This window comes from Callithrix jacchus, chromosome 2, assembly GCF_049354715.1.
Source record: "Callithrix jacchus isolate 240 chromosome 2, calJac240_pri, whole genome shotgun sequence".
NCBI classification, from domain to species: domain Eukaryota; kingdom Metazoa; phylum Chordata; class Mammalia; order Primates; family Cebidae; genus Callithrix; species Callithrix jacchus.
In genome coordinates, this window is record NC_133503.1 from 57,210,686 (window position 1) to 57,231,789 (window position 21,104).

A 21,104-nucleotide genomic window follows, 5' to 3' on the forward strand; every position below is an offset into this window, starting at 1 on the left:
GAAGGTGGGGTGGCTGCGACAGTTTCTTAAAAATAGCAACAGGCTAGGCATGGTGGCTCACACCTATAATCCCAGCACTTTGGGAGGCCAAGGCAAGTGGATCACTTGAGGCCAGGAGTTGGAGATGAGCCTGACCAACATGGTGAAACCCTGTCTCTACTAAAAATACAAAAGTTAGCCAGGCATGGTGGCATGTATCTATAATCCCAGCTACTTGGGAGGCTGAGGTACAAGAATCGCTTGAACTTGGGAGGTGGAGGTTGCAGTGAACCGAGATCGTGCCACTGTACTCCAGCCTGGGCAATAGACCAAGACTCCATCTCCAAAAAAAAACAGCAATGAAGTTGGCCACATTGATTGATTCTTCTTTTCATGAAAGATTTCTTCGTACCATGCAATACTAATACCATTTTACCTACAGTATAGAACTTCTTTCAGTCTTGGAGCCAATTCTCTCAAACCCTCAAACTGCTTTATCAACTAAGTTTATGTGCTTTGCTATCATTTTTCAATAATGTTCACAGCATTTTTACTAGGAGCAGATTCCATCTCAAGAAACCACTTTGTTCATTCATAAGTAGCAGCTCCTCATCCATTCAAGTTTGATCATGAGATTGCAGCAAGGATAGTCACATCTTCAGGCTCTGTTTCTAATTCTAGTTGTCTTGCTATTTTCACCACATCTGTACATCTTTATCCACTGACATTTTCTTGAGCTCCACCAGGTCGTCTGTGAGGGTTGGAACCAACTTCTGCAAACTCCTGTTCATGTTGATACTTTGACCTCCTCCCAGAAATCACTAATATTCTTAATGGGATTTAGAATGACAACTCCTTTTCAGAAGGTTTGCAACTGACTTTGCCTAAAGTCATTAGAGTAATCACTACCTATGACAACTATAGCCTTACAAATGTATTTCTTAAAGAGTAACATTTGAAAGTCAACTGCTCCTTGATCCAGGGGCTGCAGAATAGATGCTGTGTTAGCAGTCTATGAGAGAAACAAAGTTAATCTCAAACATCTCCATCAGAGCCCAGAAACTAGTTACAATGTCAATGAGCAATAATATTTTGAAAGGAATTTTGTTTTCTGAGCAGGAGGTCTCAACAGTGGGCTTAAAATATTCAGGGAACCATGCTGCATTTGAACAGATGTGCTGTTATCCAGGCTTTGTTGTTCCACTGATAGAGCACAGAGAGAAGACTTAGCATGATTCTTAAGGGCCCTAAGAGCTCATCTAGCATTCTGAAAATCTCCATCTTAGCAGTAAGGTGTTCTTTCTTATCATTCATGTGTTCATTTGAATAGTCCTTGTAATTTCCTTTATGAACTTCTCCTTTGCAGGCTAGCTGTTTGGTACAAGAGACCTAGCTTTTGGCTTCTCTCAGTTTTCAACATGCCTTCCTCACTAAACTTAATTATTTCTAGCTTTTAATTTAAAATTAGAGACAAGCGACTCTTCTTTCACTTGAACACCCAGAGGCCATTGTAGGGTTATAAATGGGCCTAGTTTCAATATTATTGTGATTGTTGTGTCTCAGGGAATGAGGAGGCCCAAGGACAAGGAGAGAGATGGGAAATGGCTAGTCAGTGGAGTAGTCAGAACACACACACACATTTATCAGTTAAGTTTGCTACCTTATGGTCACTGTTTATGGAGCTCCAAAACAATGACAGTGGTGACATTAAAGATCACAGACTACCATAACAAGATACATTAATAATGAAAAAGTTGGAAATATTATGAGAATTACTAAATGTGACAGAGACATGAAGTGAATTCATGCTTTTGGAAAAACAGTGCTGATAGACTTGCCAGACACGGACCTTAAACTTGTAAAAATGCAGTATCTGTGAAGCACAGTAAGGCAGTGTGTGATGGCGTGGGGTATGCTCACGTGAACACAGTGCAGCCTTGGCTTCTGTTAGTGGGCTGTATCCACTTCATGTTACTTTTAATCTACTGTGTCTTCATATTTAAAATGTGTTTTTTATAAGCAGGATATAGTTGAGTCTTAAATTTGCGTAAAATCTGACAATCTCTGCCCTTTTACTGGGGTGTTTAGGCCATTTACATTTAAATTGATTACTGCTTTGATTAGATAAGTCTATCGTCTTGCTACTTGTTTTCTGTTTGTCCTGTCTGTTCCCTCTTTTTTCTGCCTTTCTTGGATTGATTGAATTTTTTACAAATCTATGTGTCTTCTTTTTTGATTTGTTAACTATATTTTCTATCTTGTTATTTTACAGGTTGTGTTAAGATTTAGCATATAGATCTTTAACTCATCACAGTTATCCTCAAATGACTGTGTGTAGTATGAAAATCTGACAGTCATGTACTTCCAGTTTCCAGTTTTGTATGTTTTTATATATACACATGATAAACCCCACAATATTTTGTTTTTATTTCTGTTTAGTCACTTATCTTTTAAAGAGATGTAAAGACTAATTTTAAATTTTTTATATGTCTGCACATGTAGCTCCCATCTCCTCATTCATGGAAGGAATAGGGGCATTCTTCCTTCTTGTTGTGTAGGCCCATGATTGTTTTGATTTTTATTTATTTATTTATTTGTTTATTTCTGAGGCAGAGTCTCGTTCTGTCACTCAGGCTGGAGTGCAGTGGCACAATCTCTGCTCACTACAACCTCCACCTCCCAGGTTCAAGCGATTCTCCTGCCTCAGCCCCCCAAGGAGCTGGAATTACAGGGATGTGCCACCATGCTCAGCTAATTTTTGTATTTTTAGTAAAAACAAGGTTTCACCATGTTGGCCAGGCTGGTCTCAAACTCCTGATCTCAGGTGATTCGTCCACCTCTGCCTCCTGAAGTGCTGGGATTACAGGCGGGAGCCACCATGCCTGGCCTGTTGTGTAAGTCCATGTTTACATCCTCATTTTCCTTCCATCTGAAGGGCTTCTTTTAACATTCTTACAGTGTGAGTCAGCTGCTTTGGGATATTTTAAGCTCCTGCACACCTGAAGAAGTCTTTATTTGTGGGGAGATATTTCCACTGGGTGGACAATTGTGGGCTGACTGCTTTTTGTCTTTCTCTACTTCATAGAGGTGATCTCACTGTCTTCTTAATTCCAGTATTTCCTCCAGGAAGTCTGCTGTCATCCCAATCTTTGTTCCTCTCTAGGTAAATTGTCTTTTCTTCCTCTGACTGCTTTTAAGATTTCATCTGTAGTATTGGTTTTGAGCAGTTTGATTATGATGTACTTTGATGTCGTTTTTCCCCTTTTATTGGTGGTGTGGGTTCTTTGAACTTCTCAGATGTCTCAGTTTACACTTTTCCACACATTTCAGAAAATTGAGGCCATTATTTTTTCAAGACTCTTTCCTGTCCCCGCCATGTCAGTGATCTGTCCTTGAATAACATTGCTGCAAAACTCAATGGCTTGTGGCTTCCAAGGTCAGCAATCCAAGTGTGGCTGAGCTGGCTCTCTGCTTAGGGACCTCACCAGCCTCAGTCCTTTTGGCTCTGCTGGGGAAGGACCTACGTCCAGGCACACCGACATAGCTGTGAGAAGGATTCTGTTCCTCATCGGTGGTTGGGCCGCCGGGCTTGGTTCCTGTGGCAGCTCCTCGCCACATGGGCAACTGACGCATGGCAGCTGGCACATCAGAACTCTGAGAACCAGGGTGGGAGCCACAGAAGTCATGGCTGTTGTGACGCAATCACAGAGGGAACAGCCAGCATTTGCACCACACTGTCTGTCAGCTGGAAGTCATGCTGAGGGCTGGCGCTGATGTGGGTGACGCCGTCAGGAGCCATTTCAGAAGTGCCTCCAGGACTCCCACCCCATGTGTCAGGCCACGTGATGATGTCCCACGGCCCACGCCCAGTGTGCTGCTTTCTGTCTATTTATCTTTTTGTTTTTATGCACTTTTCTTTTTCTCCTCTGTTTCGTCTTGGACGGTTTCTGTGGCTGCATCGGCATGTTCACTGAGCTTGTTTCCACAATGTCCGGTCTGCTGTGGATCCGCACCCTGCACTTCTCATCTCCCACCCTGTTGTCTTCATCCTTAGAAAGTCAATTGGGCTCTTTCTTGTCCCTTTTATATCTCTCCTCAACTTTTTGTGCATATGGAGCAAAGTTACAGTGACTTAGTGTGATCTGCCGCTTCTGACATCAGCTCATCTCTAGGTTGGTTTCACTCGGCTGATTTTCTTGCTGCATGGGTGCTGCATGGGTGCGTGCGTGCATGCCTGTGGGTGCATGTGCGCTCCTATACACTCCCTGGGCTCGCCCTGTCTCTCAGGGCCTGCCACTCTACATGACTGAAAACTGTTGTTTCACATTTTATGCCTCATATTCTGGCTATTTCAGATGGCTGTTTCTGTCCTTGTGGCTCTATCTCGACGGGAAGCTGCCAGCAGCCCTCTGAGGTGGGAAAATAGGCATTTTGTCTCCATTTTATATTCAGGAAACTTCAGCTCAGAGAAACAAACTGATGGGCCTAGGGGCCCACAACAGATCAGAGGGGCAGCCTCACCAATAAGCCACAACAGTTAAGAGGGGCAGGTAAGAGGGGCAGGCCCACCCCCTCCCCACCCTGCATCCCCAGCATCTCATTGCCCTGAAATGTCAGCCCCAGCAGCATGGGCCTCATCTGGGCAGGAGGTGAGAAGGTACAGAGGCCACTGCCCTGCCCTCTCCTCCCCTCCTCATTGGGCTCCAATAAGGAAGGAGTGGTGCTGTCCAGACCAGGAGGGAAGGACTCCTCGCCCTGCCTGCCTACAGTGACTGTCTTCTTCCCTTAATGTTTGCTTTGCTCTGCACTCTTGCTGACCTCAGGGCCTCCCTGTCTTTCAACCCATACTCAGCACCCTCTCCCTCCTCCTCCATCCCTGCCACCTCCTCTAACTCATCCCTGTGGCCTCCACGCCCTTCCACAGCCCTTGGAGCCCCCCTCCCGCTGTGGTGGATGCCACTCAGCAGGGGCTACACAGGCCGACCCACCCTGAGCCCGTGCCCCCACTCTCTCCGCTCCCCTCCGGCTGTGGCTGCAGGAGCAGCTGCGTGTGGCTCTAAAGTAGAGCGCCTGTGTGCGAAGGGAGCTGTATAAATAGAATAATAATAATAATTGTTGGTTTGGGATTTTTCTACGACTGCTAGGGTGCCTGGCCTTGCCCCCCCTACCAGTCACTCTTGAGGGAAAGGTCACCCTCTCTGGGAAGATAAACCCCAATAACGCTGGTATAATTAGCACAGGCAGTATTTAGATGCTTTCCTTGGTACAATTAGGCAGGGATAATTGGCTGAGCTATTTTTCCCATGCCGGACACACTTTTTGCCAGCTTCCGTTCTTTGGAACTTCATGCCGGGACATTTGTTCTCGGCATTCTGTCCAAGCTGTCCTGACCCAGTTGCCGCCAGACCCTCAGCACGGTGCTCATGCGGCAGCATCTGCGAGGCTTCCTTTGGGCCTGGCTGCGTCACCTCCCCCGAGGAACTCTGGAAAGAGATGGGAGCTGAGGGCCATGAACACAGCAGAGTGTCCTGGGGTCGAACCTGGACCTCTGGACCAAGAGCTCCAAGGAGCTAAGCTGGGCTGGGCAGGGGACTGGGGCCCTGCACAGGGTGGGGATAGGCCAGCCAGCCATGGGCATCCAGAGGCCCTGGAGCCCAAGGTAAGGGAAGGAGTCAAGCGTGGACCAGGGATGAGTCCTGTGGCCAGCCTGGAGGAGGAATCCCTCGGCCAGGGTAACAGACCAGAGGTGGGAAGCTTGTTCTCTCCCCCTCAGAGCGCAGGCAAGCCAGGCAGTGACTGTCAGGACTCCAGGGTGGCTGCTGCTCCCAGGCTGCCCTCAGGCTATGGGTGTGCAGCAGGTACGCTGGCCCAACAGCACCTGAGACTCCTGCACAGAGCCTGGCTGGGAACTGTGACGTTCTCAGGAGTCCTCAGCATCCCGGGCTGGTGGCACCAGCCGCTTTCACACCATACCTGACAGTTCAAACACAAACTTGCCATTATCACACCCGACCTCTGGGATAAAGATCTCAGCTTCTGAAGCCAAGCAGCAGCCAAGCTAGGACCGTGCTGGCCTGCAGCCGCCAGCAGCACCTGCTGGGATAAAGGCACACATTACCCAGGTTTATCACCTCCAGACACTGTGGGCCAAGGCCTTCAGCCCCTGAGACTTCTTAGGGGAGGTAAGGCAGTCCTGGGACAGGACAGCCCAAGGGCCTGGCTGTGGAGGCTCAGGCAGAGCTGTGGCACGATGAGACAGCCCAGCACTGTTCACAGGTGCTCTCATGGGCACTGCAAAGACCCGCGGACAGAGAAAGCTGTGCCCCACCTGGAATTCGTCCAAACCCAACCCGCTGTGCCCTGGCTGCTGGATGCCGAGGGCTGTGGGCCCGTGTGTCTGACATCCCATCGGCCCTGTGACGGGTGGCCTCCAGTGGGCTCCGCTGTGCCTACCCTGCCAGCGCCACCCACCCCTGCCAGCTGGGTGGGTTTGTGCTGTGACCCATGCCCAGCATCTGTAGCACCACCAGCCAAGATGCCAGCCATGACGCCAGCATGGCACCCCAGGCACAGGACATCTGGGGCAGGTGGGCAGGCAGCACCAGCCTCAGCAGCCCACAGAGGGGCCCTCCCACAGAGTGGGAGATGCTGCAGGCGGACAGGCAGACCGGTCCGGGCAAGATGCCTGAGGGTTGCAGGCCAGGCAGTAAGGATTGGTGCTTGTCTGTAGTGGGGAACCTGTGTACTCACTGGCCTGTCTCAAAGCTGTTCAACTCTTGGAGCTATAATTTAGATATACTTTTTTTTCCAAATTACAAATATGCAGCATGTAAAAAAAATCTGGAAAATGCAGAGAACCATGAGTCACTTTCCATCCCAACTCTTCGAGCTAACCGCTATTAACATTTTGATGGTCTTCTGAGGGTCCTTTTGCACTGTGTGAGTGTGGGTGTGTGAGAGTATGTGTGGCGCCACGTGAACTTGCAGGGTTTTCTCACCACAGAAGTTCAAGGCTGACTCTCAGCAGACGCAGCTGAGCCTTCTCCCCAGCTTGTCCTGCGTGTTCATGAAAGTGCCTGGGATGCGTCAGATTCCCAACTTGAGAAGCCCAGATAAGTCTTTTGAAGTTGAAAACACTTTGATTTCCTTATAGCCTCAAGACAAAAAATCTCCCCTTTGCTGGCTTTGAGCACAGGTGCCTTCTACAACCGAGGTTCATAGGGGCCTGTGGCTGCCCTGGCAGAGGCCAGCCTGGCACATCTATCTCCTCTCCTGCGGGCCCTGGTCAGGAGGAAGAGGCTCTGGGGGAAGCCAGGGGGCTCTGGGGCCTGGCAGACAACCAGTCCTCCTGCAGCAAGGTGGGGACAAGGGTGGAAGCAGCTCATTCCCCAGTGGTGCCAGGGCACGGGGCAGCTGCCATCCTCGTGGCCTGGGCTAACGTGGGCACAGGGTTTCCCTATCCCGCTGTGCTTGGCATCTCCCCTGAGCCCGCTGATTTTATGCACCTGACTTTGCCATGCCCAGTTTGCATACTGGGCTCAGAGAGGTGTGTCAGTGTGCCCAGGGTCTTACAGCTTCCCGGTGGCCGAGCCGAGGTTAGAAGCTAGGTCTGGCAGGCGTTGAAGTCCCCGATGCTGGCAATTCTGCCACCAGGCCTGCACAAGCAGGTAGAGGAAGAGGGAGGGCATTGAGGCTGGCAGTGCTCGCAGGATGGAGCCATTTATCTGGAAGATCTGTCGTGGGCAGGAGGTGGCAGCAGGCCGACTGCCCACAGCTTTCCTGCAGTGTCTAGGGCCAGGAGAGGGAGCAGCCCTGGCTCAGGACCCAGCTGCAAGACGCCCCATCTTCGTGCACCTTGCTTCCCTCTCCCTCCCCTGACAAATGGGCCCCCACCATAACTTCCTCTGAGGGCTCCTGTACTCTACCTGCACACAGCCCAGCTTGGGAGCAGGGCCTACAGCATGCCAAGGGAGGAAGGATTAGGCTTCGGGGAGCAGGCACTGGAGCTGTGTCCAGTTAGGCATGCGGCCCTTGCACATCAGAGCAGGGAATGTTCATGCCTCCCCCCAGGGCAGCCGCTGTGGCTTCTCATCTGAAACAAGGGGGTGCTTCTCCCAGGAAGGCCTATGGGAACAGCGAGCAGGGGTATGTCTGAGAACTTCTGGGTGCTCTGTCCTCCCAGTGGCCCCTGATACCAGCCCCAGCCTCTGTGCCCAGGCCATCTTCCAGCCCACTGAGGTCTGTCCTGGGAAAAGAGAGAAACAAGACAGATGTGGGCCTTGCCCTATGGGCCAGGACACGGGCCAGAATCTCACTTGGGGTAAAGATGCTGCAGTCTCCCCTCCAGGTTCTGTGCACTGGCTTCTCCATGTGCCGGGGTCCCTAGGGGCCGTGGCATTCTAGGAGAGATGGACAGGGAGATGCTGGTGCCCAGTGGGGTAGCTTGTCCTTTTATCTGCTCCACAGGCTCTTTTACTGTGCAATTTTCTAAAATTTCGGTGAGGCCCGTTGATCCATCTTAATTTTATTCTATGGATTGTGCTTTGGTGTTGAGTCTTGACAGCTCTGCCTCATCCAGATCCTGAAGATTTCTTTTTAAAAATAATTCTGTTTTATATGTAAGTTTATGATACAATTAGAGTTAAATTTTATGAGTTTGGGTCAAAAAATAATTTTTTTTAACTAAGCCTGTCCAGCTGCTCCAGCACCAGCTGTAGCAAAGACAGGCCTGTCCTTCCACTGAAGCACCTTTGTGACTTCTCTGTATCAATTGATAGGATCATATCATGTTTACTCTTTAGCCTGTTGATGCAGCTGATTACACTGATTGATTTTCAAATACGAAACTAGCCTCACAAACCTAAACTAAGTCCCTCTTGGTCATGGTATAATATTATTTGTTAGAAAGTGGCTGGGCATGTCTGTGTGGGTCTCTTTCGAGTTCCCCTGTTCTGTTCCCGTTCTCCACATCTCCCCGCCCCCACTGCCCCAGGTCGGTTCGACACAGGAGCTGCTTCACCCTGTGCTGCAGCTGCTGCTCAGTTCTCAACACCAGGACAGGCAGTTCCTCCACTCTCTTCTTTTTCAACATTGCTTTCCATATACATTTTAGAAGATCTTGTGTATGTCTACCAAAAAAAATCATGCTGGCCAGCCATGGTGGCTTACGCCTGTAATCCCAGCACTTTGGGAAACCAAGGCAGGAGGGTCGCTTGAGCTCAGGAGTTTCAGACCAGCCTGGGCCACAGAGAGAGACCCCATCTCTACAAAAAAATGTAGCCATGAGTGTGCACCTGTAGTTCTAACTACTTGAGACATGAGGCAGGAGGATTGCTTGAGCCTGGGAGATTGAGGCTGCAGTGAGCCAAGACCATGCCACTGCGCTCCAGCCTGGGTGACAGATAAAAGACCCTGTTTCAAAAAAAAAAAAAAATATATATATATATATGTGTGTGTGTGTGTGTGTGTGTATATATATATATATGTATATATATATATATATACATGCTGAAGTTTAAACAGCAATTACATTAAAACCAAAGATCAACTGTAGAAAAATTGATACATTTACTATGTTATAAAACCCTGTTTCAAATATATATATCTATGCCTGAGGTTTAGATAGCAAGTACGGTAAAACCAAAGATCGATTGTAGAAAAATGGATACATTTACTCTGTTGAGTCTTCTAATCCATAAACATTGTATCTATACAAACATTCCTTTGATTTCTTTCCTCAGTATTTGGTAACTTTCTGCAGACCCTGTACAAGTTTTTGTTAGATTTATACCCAAGTATTTAAGATTTCCTGTAAATTGTATTCTAATTTGCTTTTTACCTGTTCACAATTGCTTTATAGAAATATAGTTGATTTTTGAATGTTAATCTTACTTCCTGCATCCTTCCTGAACTCACTCAGTGTTCCAGGAGTTTTCTGCAGATTGCTGAGGATTTTCTATGTGGGCCATCACGTCATTTGCAAGTAGGGACAGTTTGTTCTTTTCCAATCCCTATGCTTTTTCTTCCCTTTTCTTACCTTCATGCGCTGGTGTGAGGAGTGCCTGTGCTGGGTTGAGGATGAATAGGGAAAGGCAGCTCCCCACTGACCTTATGAGGGAAGGCAGTCAAAGTCTTCCACGAAGGAGCGTAAGCCGAGGTTTCTTCGTGGTGCTTTTTCCCAAGTTGGAGGGCTTCCCTTGACTCCTGCTTTGTAAGAGTTCCTGTCGTAAGTGGAGATTAAATTTTGTCAAATGCTTTTTCTGTATCAGTAGGATCATATCATTGTTATTCTTTAGCCTGTTGACAGGGTGAACAACATTGATTAATTTTCAAATCTTGAACTAGCCTTGTACACCTAAACTGAATCCCACTGGGTCAGGGTATGATATTCTCTTTGGTATATTGCCGGATTCCATTTGCCAGTATTTCTTGAGTATTTTTACGTCTAAGTTCATGAGAGAGACTGATGTTTATTTTTCTGTGTGTGTATGCACCATCCTTGTTGGTTTCAGTACAAGGTTAATAGTGGAAAAGTGTTTCCCTGTCTTTTGTTAGCTGAAAGGGATTATGTAAATTTGGTATTAATTTATATTAAATGTTCAGTAAAACTTCCTAGTGAAACCATCTGGGACTGGAGATTTTTAGTAGCATTTTAATTACAACAAACTCGATTTCTTTAATTGTTATAGGACTACTGAGGCTGTCTATTTTATCTTGGCACATTTTGTAGTTGTGTGGTTTTCGAGGAATTCGCCCAGATCTTTATGATCATAAAGTTTTGTGGGTTTTTTTGTTGTTGTTATTATTTTAATAGATTCTGGATCTATTATGTTATTTCTATTTCAATTCTTATTTTGGTCATTTCACTCTTCTTAATTTTTCTCAGTTTTGCTAGATTTATCCATTTTATTGTTATTGGTCTTTTAAAAAAAAAATTGTGACAGGGTCTCACTCTGTTGCCCTGAGTGCAGTGGTGTGATCATAGCTCACTGCAGCCTCAAACTCCTAGGCCCAAGTGATCCCAAATAGCGGGGGCTACAGGTGCATGCCACAACACCTGGCTGATTACAGAGATGGGTTCTCACTATGTTGTCCAGGCTGCTCTCAAACTCCAGGGCTCAAGCGATCTTCCCACCTTAGCTTCCCAAAGTGCTAAAATTACAGGCATGAGCCCCTGCTCCTGCCCAGCCTATTGCTATGTTGTAAAGAACCAGTTTTGGGTTTTAATAACTGTCTTTTGTTTTCTGCTTCATTCCTACTTTTCTCTTTATTGTCTCCCACTTTGGGCTTGCTTTGCTCTTCTGTTTCTTGAAGTAGGAATTTAGACAATTGATCTGACATCTTTTTCCTTTTCTGATACAGGCACTGAATGCTATCAGTTTCCATCTAAGCACTGTCTTGAGTGCATCCATAATTTTATTATATTATATTCTTGTTTCCATTCTGTTCTCTTTATTTCCTTTGAGGCATCCCATTTGACTCGTGGATTATTTAGAAGTGTGCTGTTTAATTTCCAGGCACTTACACAGTTTTCCTGTGTCTTTCTCTGACTGACCTCTGGTTTTTATGGCCACTGGTGTGACCTTCTCCTATTTCGAGCACGTCTACATACTGCAGGCTCAGCTGTCATTTCCCTGCTCCAGCCCTGTAGGTGGCTACCTCCTCACATCACCCCAGCACCACCGTCACAGATGAGCAATATTCACATAACTTCTCAGTCTCTCGAAGGAGCATCATTTCATCATTTTACTGCATTATTTCAGCTTTGCTTGTTTGAGCCAGGATTCAGGGCTCCCTTCATTGCACAGGGTTCCATCTCCAGATTCCTCCTCTCGAATTTCCCTGTTCATGGAGTTTCTCTTGGACCCTTAGCAGCAGGGGGTCTTGCTCTGACAGGAATCCCTCAGAGTTCCCTCTTCGCCTCCGAGCCCCACCACATCCTACAGTTAGTGGTATGTGGAGCAAGATGCTCTGCTCTCCCAGGGTCTCGTCAGCCCCAACTGACCCCTCCTTCCCTCCATGCCTGTTGTCCATATCTGCCGGGACACCTTGGGGCTCGGGGGTGATGGGACCAGTGCTTAGTAAGCCCCTCAGCCGCAGGCACCAAGTGAGCACGACACAGAGATGTGCTCACTTGGTAGAGCTGGGATAGGAGCCGGGCACGCACCCCCCAGCACACCTGCTCTGCTTTCAGAGGGTCAGGTGAGCCCGAGGCCAGGCCAGCCAGAGTCTGGCTGGAGTGTGATGGCCACAAAAGACACCACGAGTGTCTTCATTAAGGGTGAGTGTCTCAGTCTCCCCCAGGGCACCCGCCAGCCACACGGCTGCTGTGCATGCAGACAAGACAGGTGGCAGCTCGGGCCGGCCAGACAGAAGGGAGAGGAAGCCAGCACGCAGGCAGCCCCATAAATATTTCCAGCCACAGCCAAGATGTCTTACTGGCAATTTGCTTTTTAAAAAATTGCGCTCTAATTTTAAGTGAACAGCCCCTAATTACAGTGATTTACGAGGTACCTGGGGACTGTGTGATATTTGAACATGGCAGAGCGCTGAGCAGAGATGGATTGGCCCAGCATCACTCATTCAGCAGGTCCTGATAACGCTGGAGCATTGCCAGACAGAGGAGGTCCCCTGCCAATGTGGACCGGGTATGCTGGGGAAACAGAGGCAGAGGTGGGCTGCAGGGCAGGGGGACTTGTCTGCTGGGGCTGCCCTCATGTGGGGTTTGAGCTGAGAGAGTAGCACTGGTCACTGCTGCCTTCCCTGTCCACCCCCACCCCAACCAGGAGGGCGGCGCTGTCTATATCTTAGAGCTTCATTCTTCTAGAACTGGCTGAGGCCGGCAGCGAGGAGGTGCTGTAGGAGCCACGGGTGGGCACCTGGCCTACCATTGAGAGCAGGTGTCTTGCTGGCAGGGTGCACCTGTTTCAAATAAAGGATGATCAGCACTCACACCTCTAATCCTAACCTTGTGGGAAGCTGAGGTGGGAGGTTCGCATCAGGCCAGGAGTTGGAGACCAGCCTGGGCCACATTGCTAAACACTCGCTCTAGAAAAATTTACAAATAAGCCAGGTGTGATGGTGCATGCACTGCTCAGGAGGCTGAGGTGGGAGGATCACTTGAGCTCCAGAGTTTGAGGCTGCAGTGAGCTGTGATCATGCCACTGCACTCCTGCCTGGGTAACAGAGCAAGACTTGTCTCTTAAAAAAATATATTTTTAGAAAAGCAAGCCCAGGCTCCCAAAGGCCTGCCAGCATCTGAGGGCTAGGGCGGGCGAGTGCCTGGACAACAGCTGTCCTTCCATCCAGCCGGATACTGCACCACAGTGCCCCTGACCCAGCTGGGTTGCCAGCCCTGGGTTGTGAGGAGGGGCGGAGGGCTGGCCAAGGAGTCTTCTTCCCACGCTGCCTCCCAGCCTTGCTTAGCAGCTGCAGGAGAATCACCCCCTCTGACATTTAGGGGGAAAAATTCAGAATCAAGAGCAGAAGGCAGAAATGAAAGGATTTTCTTAGTAAAAGGTCAGAGTGGTTTCTCTTGTTTTTGTTTAAAAATGCTTTGTGTTGAACTATGACAAGGCCAAATGGATTAAGGCAGCAGGAACAGGGGGAGGGCGGGGGGTCAGCTTCCCGAGAAACGGAGGAGGTGCAGGAAAAGGCCAGGCAGCAGGGGCTCTGGGGCAGCATGCAATCCACAGGTGGAGGGAGCACAGCAGGTGCGACACCATCAGGGCTGGGCCCAACTCAGGCACACTCCAGCGGACAGGGCAGCTGCCTGGACCAAGCTGGGTGCAGCCGGGCTGCCCTGGGGCTCCTGGGGAGGGTTCCCACTGGGGTGCCGGGTGGAGGGAGCACTTTACTAAACAGTTTCCTGAGCTCTGATGCACACACCATGTGACCCACCCTCAAGCTTTCCTGCGGGTGGGTCTCTTCCTCCTGGCACATGGAGTGCACAGCCATCACCACACTCTACCTGTAGGGCCTGCCCCCCAGGACATCCCCTAGGCAGAGTTGTGCTGACAGGTCTGTGTGTGTGGCTGGGCATGTTTTCAGGGTTCTCCTGTGTGGCAGCGTGTCTCAGGGTTCCTGCCCCCTCCCTCCTTGGCTGCGTGAGGCGGGATTGGTGGTAAACCCTGTTTTGTCTCTCCCTCCAGCCCTTGTTCTGCTTGCCATCTGTTAGGGATGGGATGATGTTGCCGCGGCCGTCCATGTCTAGCTCTGTGTGTGGACGTTGCTCAGACCCCCTGACCAGGCACACAGACTCTGCTTTCAGCTCTGAGGAGCCGCCAGCGTTTAGCACGGAGGGTCTGACCCCCTCATCCCAGCAGCTCACGCTGCCTGTTTGTTCTCAGTGGCCGTCGGTGCAAGGCCATCCGCGTCGCACTTGGGTGTGGTTCACATTTCCCCTGTGCCCGGCATCTTGGCACAAGCTCATTGGCCATGTGCAGGTGTTCTCTGGAGAGATTTCATTCCAGCCCCTTGTTTAATTGGGCCCTTTTCTGTTGATGGTTGAGTTGTGGACATATTCTGGGTACAGGACTTTCCAGGTACATGGTTTGAGAGGGAGTTTTGTGATGGGGCTGGATTCGTGTCCTCCCTGATCTGGGGCTGTGTGGGACATCTTCCAGCCTTGTGGACAGTTGGGGCCTGGGTGCCCTCCCGGGGCAACTCCCTGATTAGCCAGGTGGGAACAGGTGTGACAGGTGCCTGGGCAGATTTGGGCATTAGTGAGAAGCCAGTCAGAGCTGTCTGGAGACGGGGTGCCCTGCCCTGGGAAGTAGTGGGCTCCCATATTTGGGAGTATGTGTGTCCCCACCCACCTGCAGCCTGCCTGCTGTGGTCCCCAGGTCAGGGGGTGTTTGGGGGCTGCTGGGGAGGGAGAGAGTTGGCCAAGTCCCTGCTCAGAAGGGCCTTTGAGCCCCTGCTGGCTCAGGGCCTCTGTCCACTCCCCATAGCCCAGGGCCGTGGCACAGCAGCTTGCTCCAACCTGCTGTGTGGCCTGAAGCCTGTGGGCCCTGGCAGCTGGAGCTTGCAGTGCTGTCGGGGAGCTCCTGGTCACCAGGCCAGCTGTCTCCTCCTTGCCTATTCTCCAGTTTCAGGAGGCCACGAAGGGACTCCTGTGCTGCAGAATCCACAGAGCCAGGCCTCCCACCAGGGCCCCAGCACCCGCCCTGCACATGTGAGGAGTGGGGAGCCCTAGGCAGTCTGGAAGACACTGCAGGGCTTGCCTAGGGGTAGGCTCCTTCAGCCTCAGTGGAGAGTGGCACCGGGGCCAGCCACAGGCATGGGTGCAGGTGCTGGAAACCCCCAGGCAGAGGAGGAAGGGGCAAGGTGGCAGCAGTGCCTGGGACTCCCAGCTGCCTGTGTAGAGACTCTGCCCTGGGTTAATTCAGTCCCTTTAGGTGACCTGGAATAAGGTCTGGCAGGATTGAGGACACATCCATCCCTGTCAGGTCTTCAGGCCGAGGAAAGCACCTCCTGACCCCGCGTGGCTGGAGGGGCTGTGTAGGAAGGGAGGAGAGAGACCTGCCAGACTGACCGCTGTCCTGTCTCTTGCCCACCCTGCAGGCCACCGGCCCCTCGGGCTCCAAGATGCAGCTGCTGGAGACGGAGTTCTCTCGCACGGTGGGCGAGCTCATCGAGGTGCACCTGCGGCGCCAGGACAGCATCCCTGCCTTCCTCAGCTCTCTCACCCTCGAGCTCTTCAGCCGCCAGACCATGACCTAGCCCGAAGCCTCAGGGGCACAGCCAGAGCCTCTCTGCTCAGCCTGACCTGCAGTTCACCTGCCCTGCAGCCACAGATGGGGTACAGTCCTGCCTCTCCAGCCCAGCAGGCCAGCAGCAAGACTGACAGACACAGCGGGGACTTGTCAGACATCCTGCTGGGCAGCCACACCCTCCCCACATGCAAACCCCAACATCCCAGAGCCTGGTGGGTGGGTGTCAGCTGCCGGCCCTGGCTCCTCGCCTTGTGAAATAAAGTCTTCTCCCCACACACTCCCACTTGCCCTGTGTATCTTTGGCCCAGCCCTAGCAAAGTGGGAGGGAGGAGTGCAAAGAGCTCCGCCAGCAGCATGCTGCCTGCCATCTGCCGCCCTGCCGCCGCTAGGGTGGGTCAAGCGTCTCTGCTCAGGAGTATACAGCCGGAACGCAGGTGGCGGCCGGGACCCAGAGTGGCTGGGATGACCCCACCCCACGGGCTGAAGCCCCTCCGCATGGCAGCTTCCAGCTCTACCTCAAGGCCAGCCCTGGCTCTGACCTTTCCTTGGCTGATGGAACCAGGATGGAGGCTCTGGATAAGGGTGTGTTGAGGGGGGACTCTACCCTCTGTGCCCATGGCTCTATGGCCAAGGGAGGCCCTGGACCTGGCTGGCAGCACTGAAGCCAGGGGCTTGGGGCTCGGAGGGAGCAGCCAGCAAGTGTGGGGTGGCCCCACCCCACGGGGCAGATGGAGCGCCCAGCCCTTGAGGCTGGAAATCAAGTCCCTTTCCCCGCCACCCTGCCCCAGCTCGGCAGCCCCAGCCTTCTCCAGCCATGGAATAAATGAGCTGAAAATTCCAGTGCAGGTGCCACTATCTGAACCCAGCAGAGGGGAGCCAAGCAGCCAGGGGAACAGCCTCGCTCCAGAGCCGTGCTCCAGACGGAGGGAGACCCATGGTGGGGGCAGAGGCAGGGGAGATAGGACCAGAGACATGAACCCTGACTCCTGCCTGCACGCTGTGGGCTGGAGCTCCTGCCTCCACCCAGACTCCTCAAGGGCGGGGTACCTCCGGCCCTACCACCCCTGCCTCGCCCCACTTTCCACTCCCAGCACCCCCACCAGCATTAAACACCCAACCAGGCTCCACAAACCCTTCTTCAGGAAACTCCTTTTCCTCCAGGGCTCGAAGTTGGGGGGCCCATCCTTAGTGACCCATGGGGAGAGGTGGGTGTACCCCAGGCCTGAAACAGGAAGCCCCCGATTCCTCTTGCATGTCCTCCCCAAATCCCTTATGTCACCTTTCAGCATTGGCTTCCGTTCCTGGGCTCGAGGGGTTTGACAGAGCGGTCCTTGGAGGCCTGTGGGGTTCAACTCCATGAGGCTTTGTGCAGGACACAGCCTGGGCAGACGAGAAGTGAGACACCCCCACGTCAGGCAAAGGCTGCTCCGCATACTCAGCCCCTGGACACACGTGTGCCTCAGACAGACACATGGCCCTGCCAGAAGCTGGGCAGCCACTGGCTCTCACACTGAAACCCAAGTCCCAGACCGCTCAGCCCCATCGCAGCCCTGGGGCTGCCACTGCCCCACATGTCTGCTGAGCACACCAGGACCCACACAGGAATCGGCTCCCACGGCCACAGATAATCAGAACGGAGACCCTGGTCTAGCCTTAGGGCCATCCTCTACCAATACCCCCCCACGCCAATCCCAGGGTCCTAGAGCCCCAGCCCCCACCACTCCGCTTTCTCCATCACCATTCCTGCCAAACCACGGCCTGAGAGCCAAGGTTGCTCCCACCACCCTTTCACTGCCAGCAGCCCCAGTGACAGCCCCACACGCACTCAGGGCTCCAGCTTCCAGGACCAAGCCCTGCTCAGCTGGCCCTTCAGGACCAGGGAGCCGGCACTACCCTGGCTGTGAACGCAGAGGGGCAGGGGTCGGTCCTTGCTGAGGCAATTTAGGAGACAGGGTCCAACTGGGCCCTAAAGGTGGATGGGACCCCAGCAGGTGGGAAGCAGGCATGGAGCGGGCCCAGAGGCCAGAGGTCAGGGACTGTCCTGGGGGAGGGCAGAGGGCCCTGAAGCCAGAGGGCCCGGCACTCAGGCAGGACAGACGCCCAAGGCCTCTGCCCCAGCAGCAAGGGGAGCAGTCCCTGGTGGGCAATAGCCAGGTCCAGGGCTAGGCAGGAGCCCCCCCTAGGTGCTGGTCTTGATTGCAAGGTCAGAGCTAAACTCCAGCCAGCCAAGGTGGGAATGGCATTTATCGGGAGGATTTGCGGTAGAGGCTGAGGAAAGAGGATGGTGTGCAGGGGTAGGCACAGACTCAGCAGGCACTGGCACTGACTCCCCAGGTGGACACGCACCCCACAGCTCTGGGACCCCTTGACCACTGGCTCTGCCATCACTGATGCATAACCTGGTGGCTAGGGAGCTACTGTTACAGCCTGCACCCACGCCAGAAAAACTGAACTGGGGGTCTCAGCCACAGACCCCCGGGGCCACAGGACTCCAACCCCCTGTCCCTGAGCCATTGTGTCACATTCCCAAGACCTAGGGCTGCTGAACATTCGGGTTGCTGCAGCCTGGACCGCTGCCCATGCCCACCTTCCACCTCCAGCCTCTGACATCCTGATGGGCTTCACAGCTAAAGGGTCACAAGCCCTGCCCCTGCCCCGTTCCCGGGTGCAACCTCACGTCCACATCTGGACCTGGGGCCCCTTCCTGCCTTGGTCTCCCCTTCCCTCTCCACAGCCAGGACTCTCCAAAGCACCTTCCTTTAGGGGAGCCTGGAGATGGCCCCTCCCCTGCTGGCTCCCCAGGAGGGTCTACACCAAGCTGGACCCCCCAGCCAGCACTGAGATACACCAGCTCCGGGCGGCTCTGCTCTGATCGTGGGATTTTTCCTTTCCCAGGAAGAGGCAGAGGCGGGACCAGAGCAGCCCTCCCACTATCAAGGGACATGTCTGGGTGAGCCAGGGAGAGCAGAGGTCCCTGATAACATGTCTCCCTTGTGGGCTGATTTAATAACCCTTCGCCTCGAGTTTGTCAAATCCTCTTCACGCACCTGCCGGGTGGAATGGGAAAGAAACAGTGAGTGAGGATCCCAGGAGGCGCCGCCAGACCTCGGTCCCCACTAGCCCTGGCCACTGGGCCAGAGAAAGTTCTGGTTCTGGCAGATTTCCCGCTTCCCCCAGCTCCTTAGTGGGCACCGACGCTAAATGGTTCTTAAGCTGCTAATGACTAATTTTAAGGGATTAGTGCCGCAGCAATAAACTGTAATTGCCAGGATGTAACAGGATTTGGTGGGCCCCAGGGCTTTTTCCAGCTTCCTGGCAGGCCGGGGAGGACAGTGCCACCTGCCGGGGCCTCCGAGGGACGGACTTCCTTCCCTCCCTCCCTCCCTCCCTCCCTCCCAGCTCGGCCACCTCCCACCTCACCTAGCACAGGGCAGCCGCAACATCTGTGCAGGGTTAGTCCGGCTCTTTTCCTCCTGCAGTCGCCTCGTACAAGTTCTGGAGGTGAGAAGTCCCTAGGTTTTCTGCAGCTTCTGCAGCCCCTGCAGCCCCTCACTCCTCAGAGTGGGGTCCCTGGAAGCACCTGAGAAAGGCAGGTCCTCAAGTCCCACCTGAACGACTGTCAGAATCCACCTTTAACAAGTCTCTTGGGCAGCTCGAACATGCACAGGCTCTCCTCAGCTTGAAACTTGCCAATTGACAATGTTCATCCCCATTCCATAATGATCCTGCAAGTCTGGTCTTGTCAGGAGAGGAAATCTTGGTGCAGAAAGACAGAGGTCAGCCCACTAACGCCTCATGCAAGTCGTGTTGGGTGCAGACTCAAAGCCTGCCCTCCGACTGCAGTTTCAGCTGCCCCTCCAGGCCCTAGTATGTGAGTTAAACTTAGCCCATTTCCCTCCTGTTAAAACATCTCCAGGGCACAGTGGCGGGCGCCTATAATCCCAGCCACTTGGGAGGCTGAGACAGGAGAATTGCTTGAACTCAGGAGGTAGAGGATGCAGCGAGCCAAGATCATGCCACTACACTCCAGCCTGGGTGACAGTGAGACTCCATCCAAAAAAAAAAAAAAAGTCTCCAGGACTCAGGGGCAGGCAAGAAGGACTGGAACCTTCATCCAGAGACAGCATGGGAGAGAGACTCAGAGGTCCAGGGCTCAGAACCTAGGGCCATACATACAGGAGTATGTGTGCAGGTGTGTACATGCAGAGTTGTAAGCATACACCACTGCCACACCTGTACACACCACCTGTGTGCCCATGTACATACAGGCATGTGCATGTGCATACATCCATGTATGGTTTGTATATGAACATGTATGTACAGGTGATGTGTGCTGCATGACTGGACGTGTGTTTGGTGTTCCATGTGTGCACCTGTGTGCATGTATGACTGTCCACATGTATGTATTGGTGTGTAGGCCATGTGTGCATATGGGCACATATGACAGCATTGGTGCATAGCCATGTGTGCACAGAGTTGTGTGTGTGAAAGCATGCCTGCACCCCGAGGACAGGCAGCTTCACCAGAATGCTTACATTCCTGCTTCAGGCCCAGAGAAGGGGAGTTCCCCGTCCAAAGTCACACAGTGAGAGAGGCCCAGTGAGGAGGATCTAGGAGCCCAGTCCAGGCATCAGCTGGCCCAGGCTGCTAGTCTTGTGGTGTTTTATGTTTTCTTTAACGGCACAATTCAAACACATTTTTAAAATTAAAACAAAACAAAGATCCCTCCAACAATACAGGAGGAACAAAAAGGAGAAGTCCCCGTCTGGCCCCCGTCCCAGACTCTCCCGCCTGTGGGCAGATGTTCGCACCTACATACGGACACACGGGTTTGCCTCCCTGGGTGGTCTGTGCTTTTAAAATCCCTCCGTATTGTTCCACAGCTTGGTTTCTCTCACTTCACAATGTGTCTTGGAACTTTTCCATAAAAGCATCTCCTGATCTATTTCACTGGCTTTTGCTGTTGTAGCCAACACTCGTAAGAAGTTTTATTGAAAACGGTGACATCCAGAAACAGCAGATTCGTTTTAAAGGAAATTGACGGCATGTTTCGGAACCTGCATAGTTCTGAACCATTTGTGTCACATCTTTTAAAGCAAAACAAAATGCTAAGTCCAGATCCCAACTAGCAGAGAAAGTGGCCCTCGGCAAGCCATGGGGAGAGGCTCGGGGAAAACAGCCTTCCCGGCACCCTGACTGTGGCCCTCAGCCCCCAGAACTGTGAGAAAGAACTGCTGCCACGGAAGTTCTTTAGCAGAAGCCACCCCGGCAAGTTGTTGTCCGAGGTTTGGTTACGGCGGCCGGAGCTGCCTAACTCATGCCCGCCACCGGTGAGCCCTCCCTCCCGCATCTCCGGAGCCAGCTCTGCCCTTTCTTCTGGCATTCCTCACCACCTGGCTTGCGTTCAAT

At 52.2% G+C, this 21,104-nt stretch overlaps 1 protein-coding gene across 29 annotated transcripts in view; it reads left to right on the forward strand.

Annotated features, from left to right (window-relative positions):
- MAD1L1 (mitotic arrest deficient 1 like 1) overlaps nucleotides 1–15,972 on the forward strand; it is a 415,821-nt gene extending 399,849 nt beyond the window's left edge. For 18 of the 29 annotated variants that reach the window (XR_013531716.1, XR_013531730.1, XR_013531734.1 and 15 more), the window contains one exon: nucleotides 15,544–15,972. Coding sequence is in view for 26 of the 29 variants with exons in the window: in XM_035289591.3 (XP_035145482.1) it covers nucleotides 15,544–15,702 (159 nt within the window). In the remaining 3 variants the exon portion in view is untranslated. Of the gene's footprint in view, nucleotides 1–3,093; nucleotides 3,283–15,543 lie in introns of those variants that run through there. The other 11 variants (XM_078363855.1, XM_078363857.1, XM_078363887.1 and 8 more) reach the window with 1 other exon arrangement.
- Nucleotides 15,973–21,104: the final 5,132 nt, after the last annotated feature.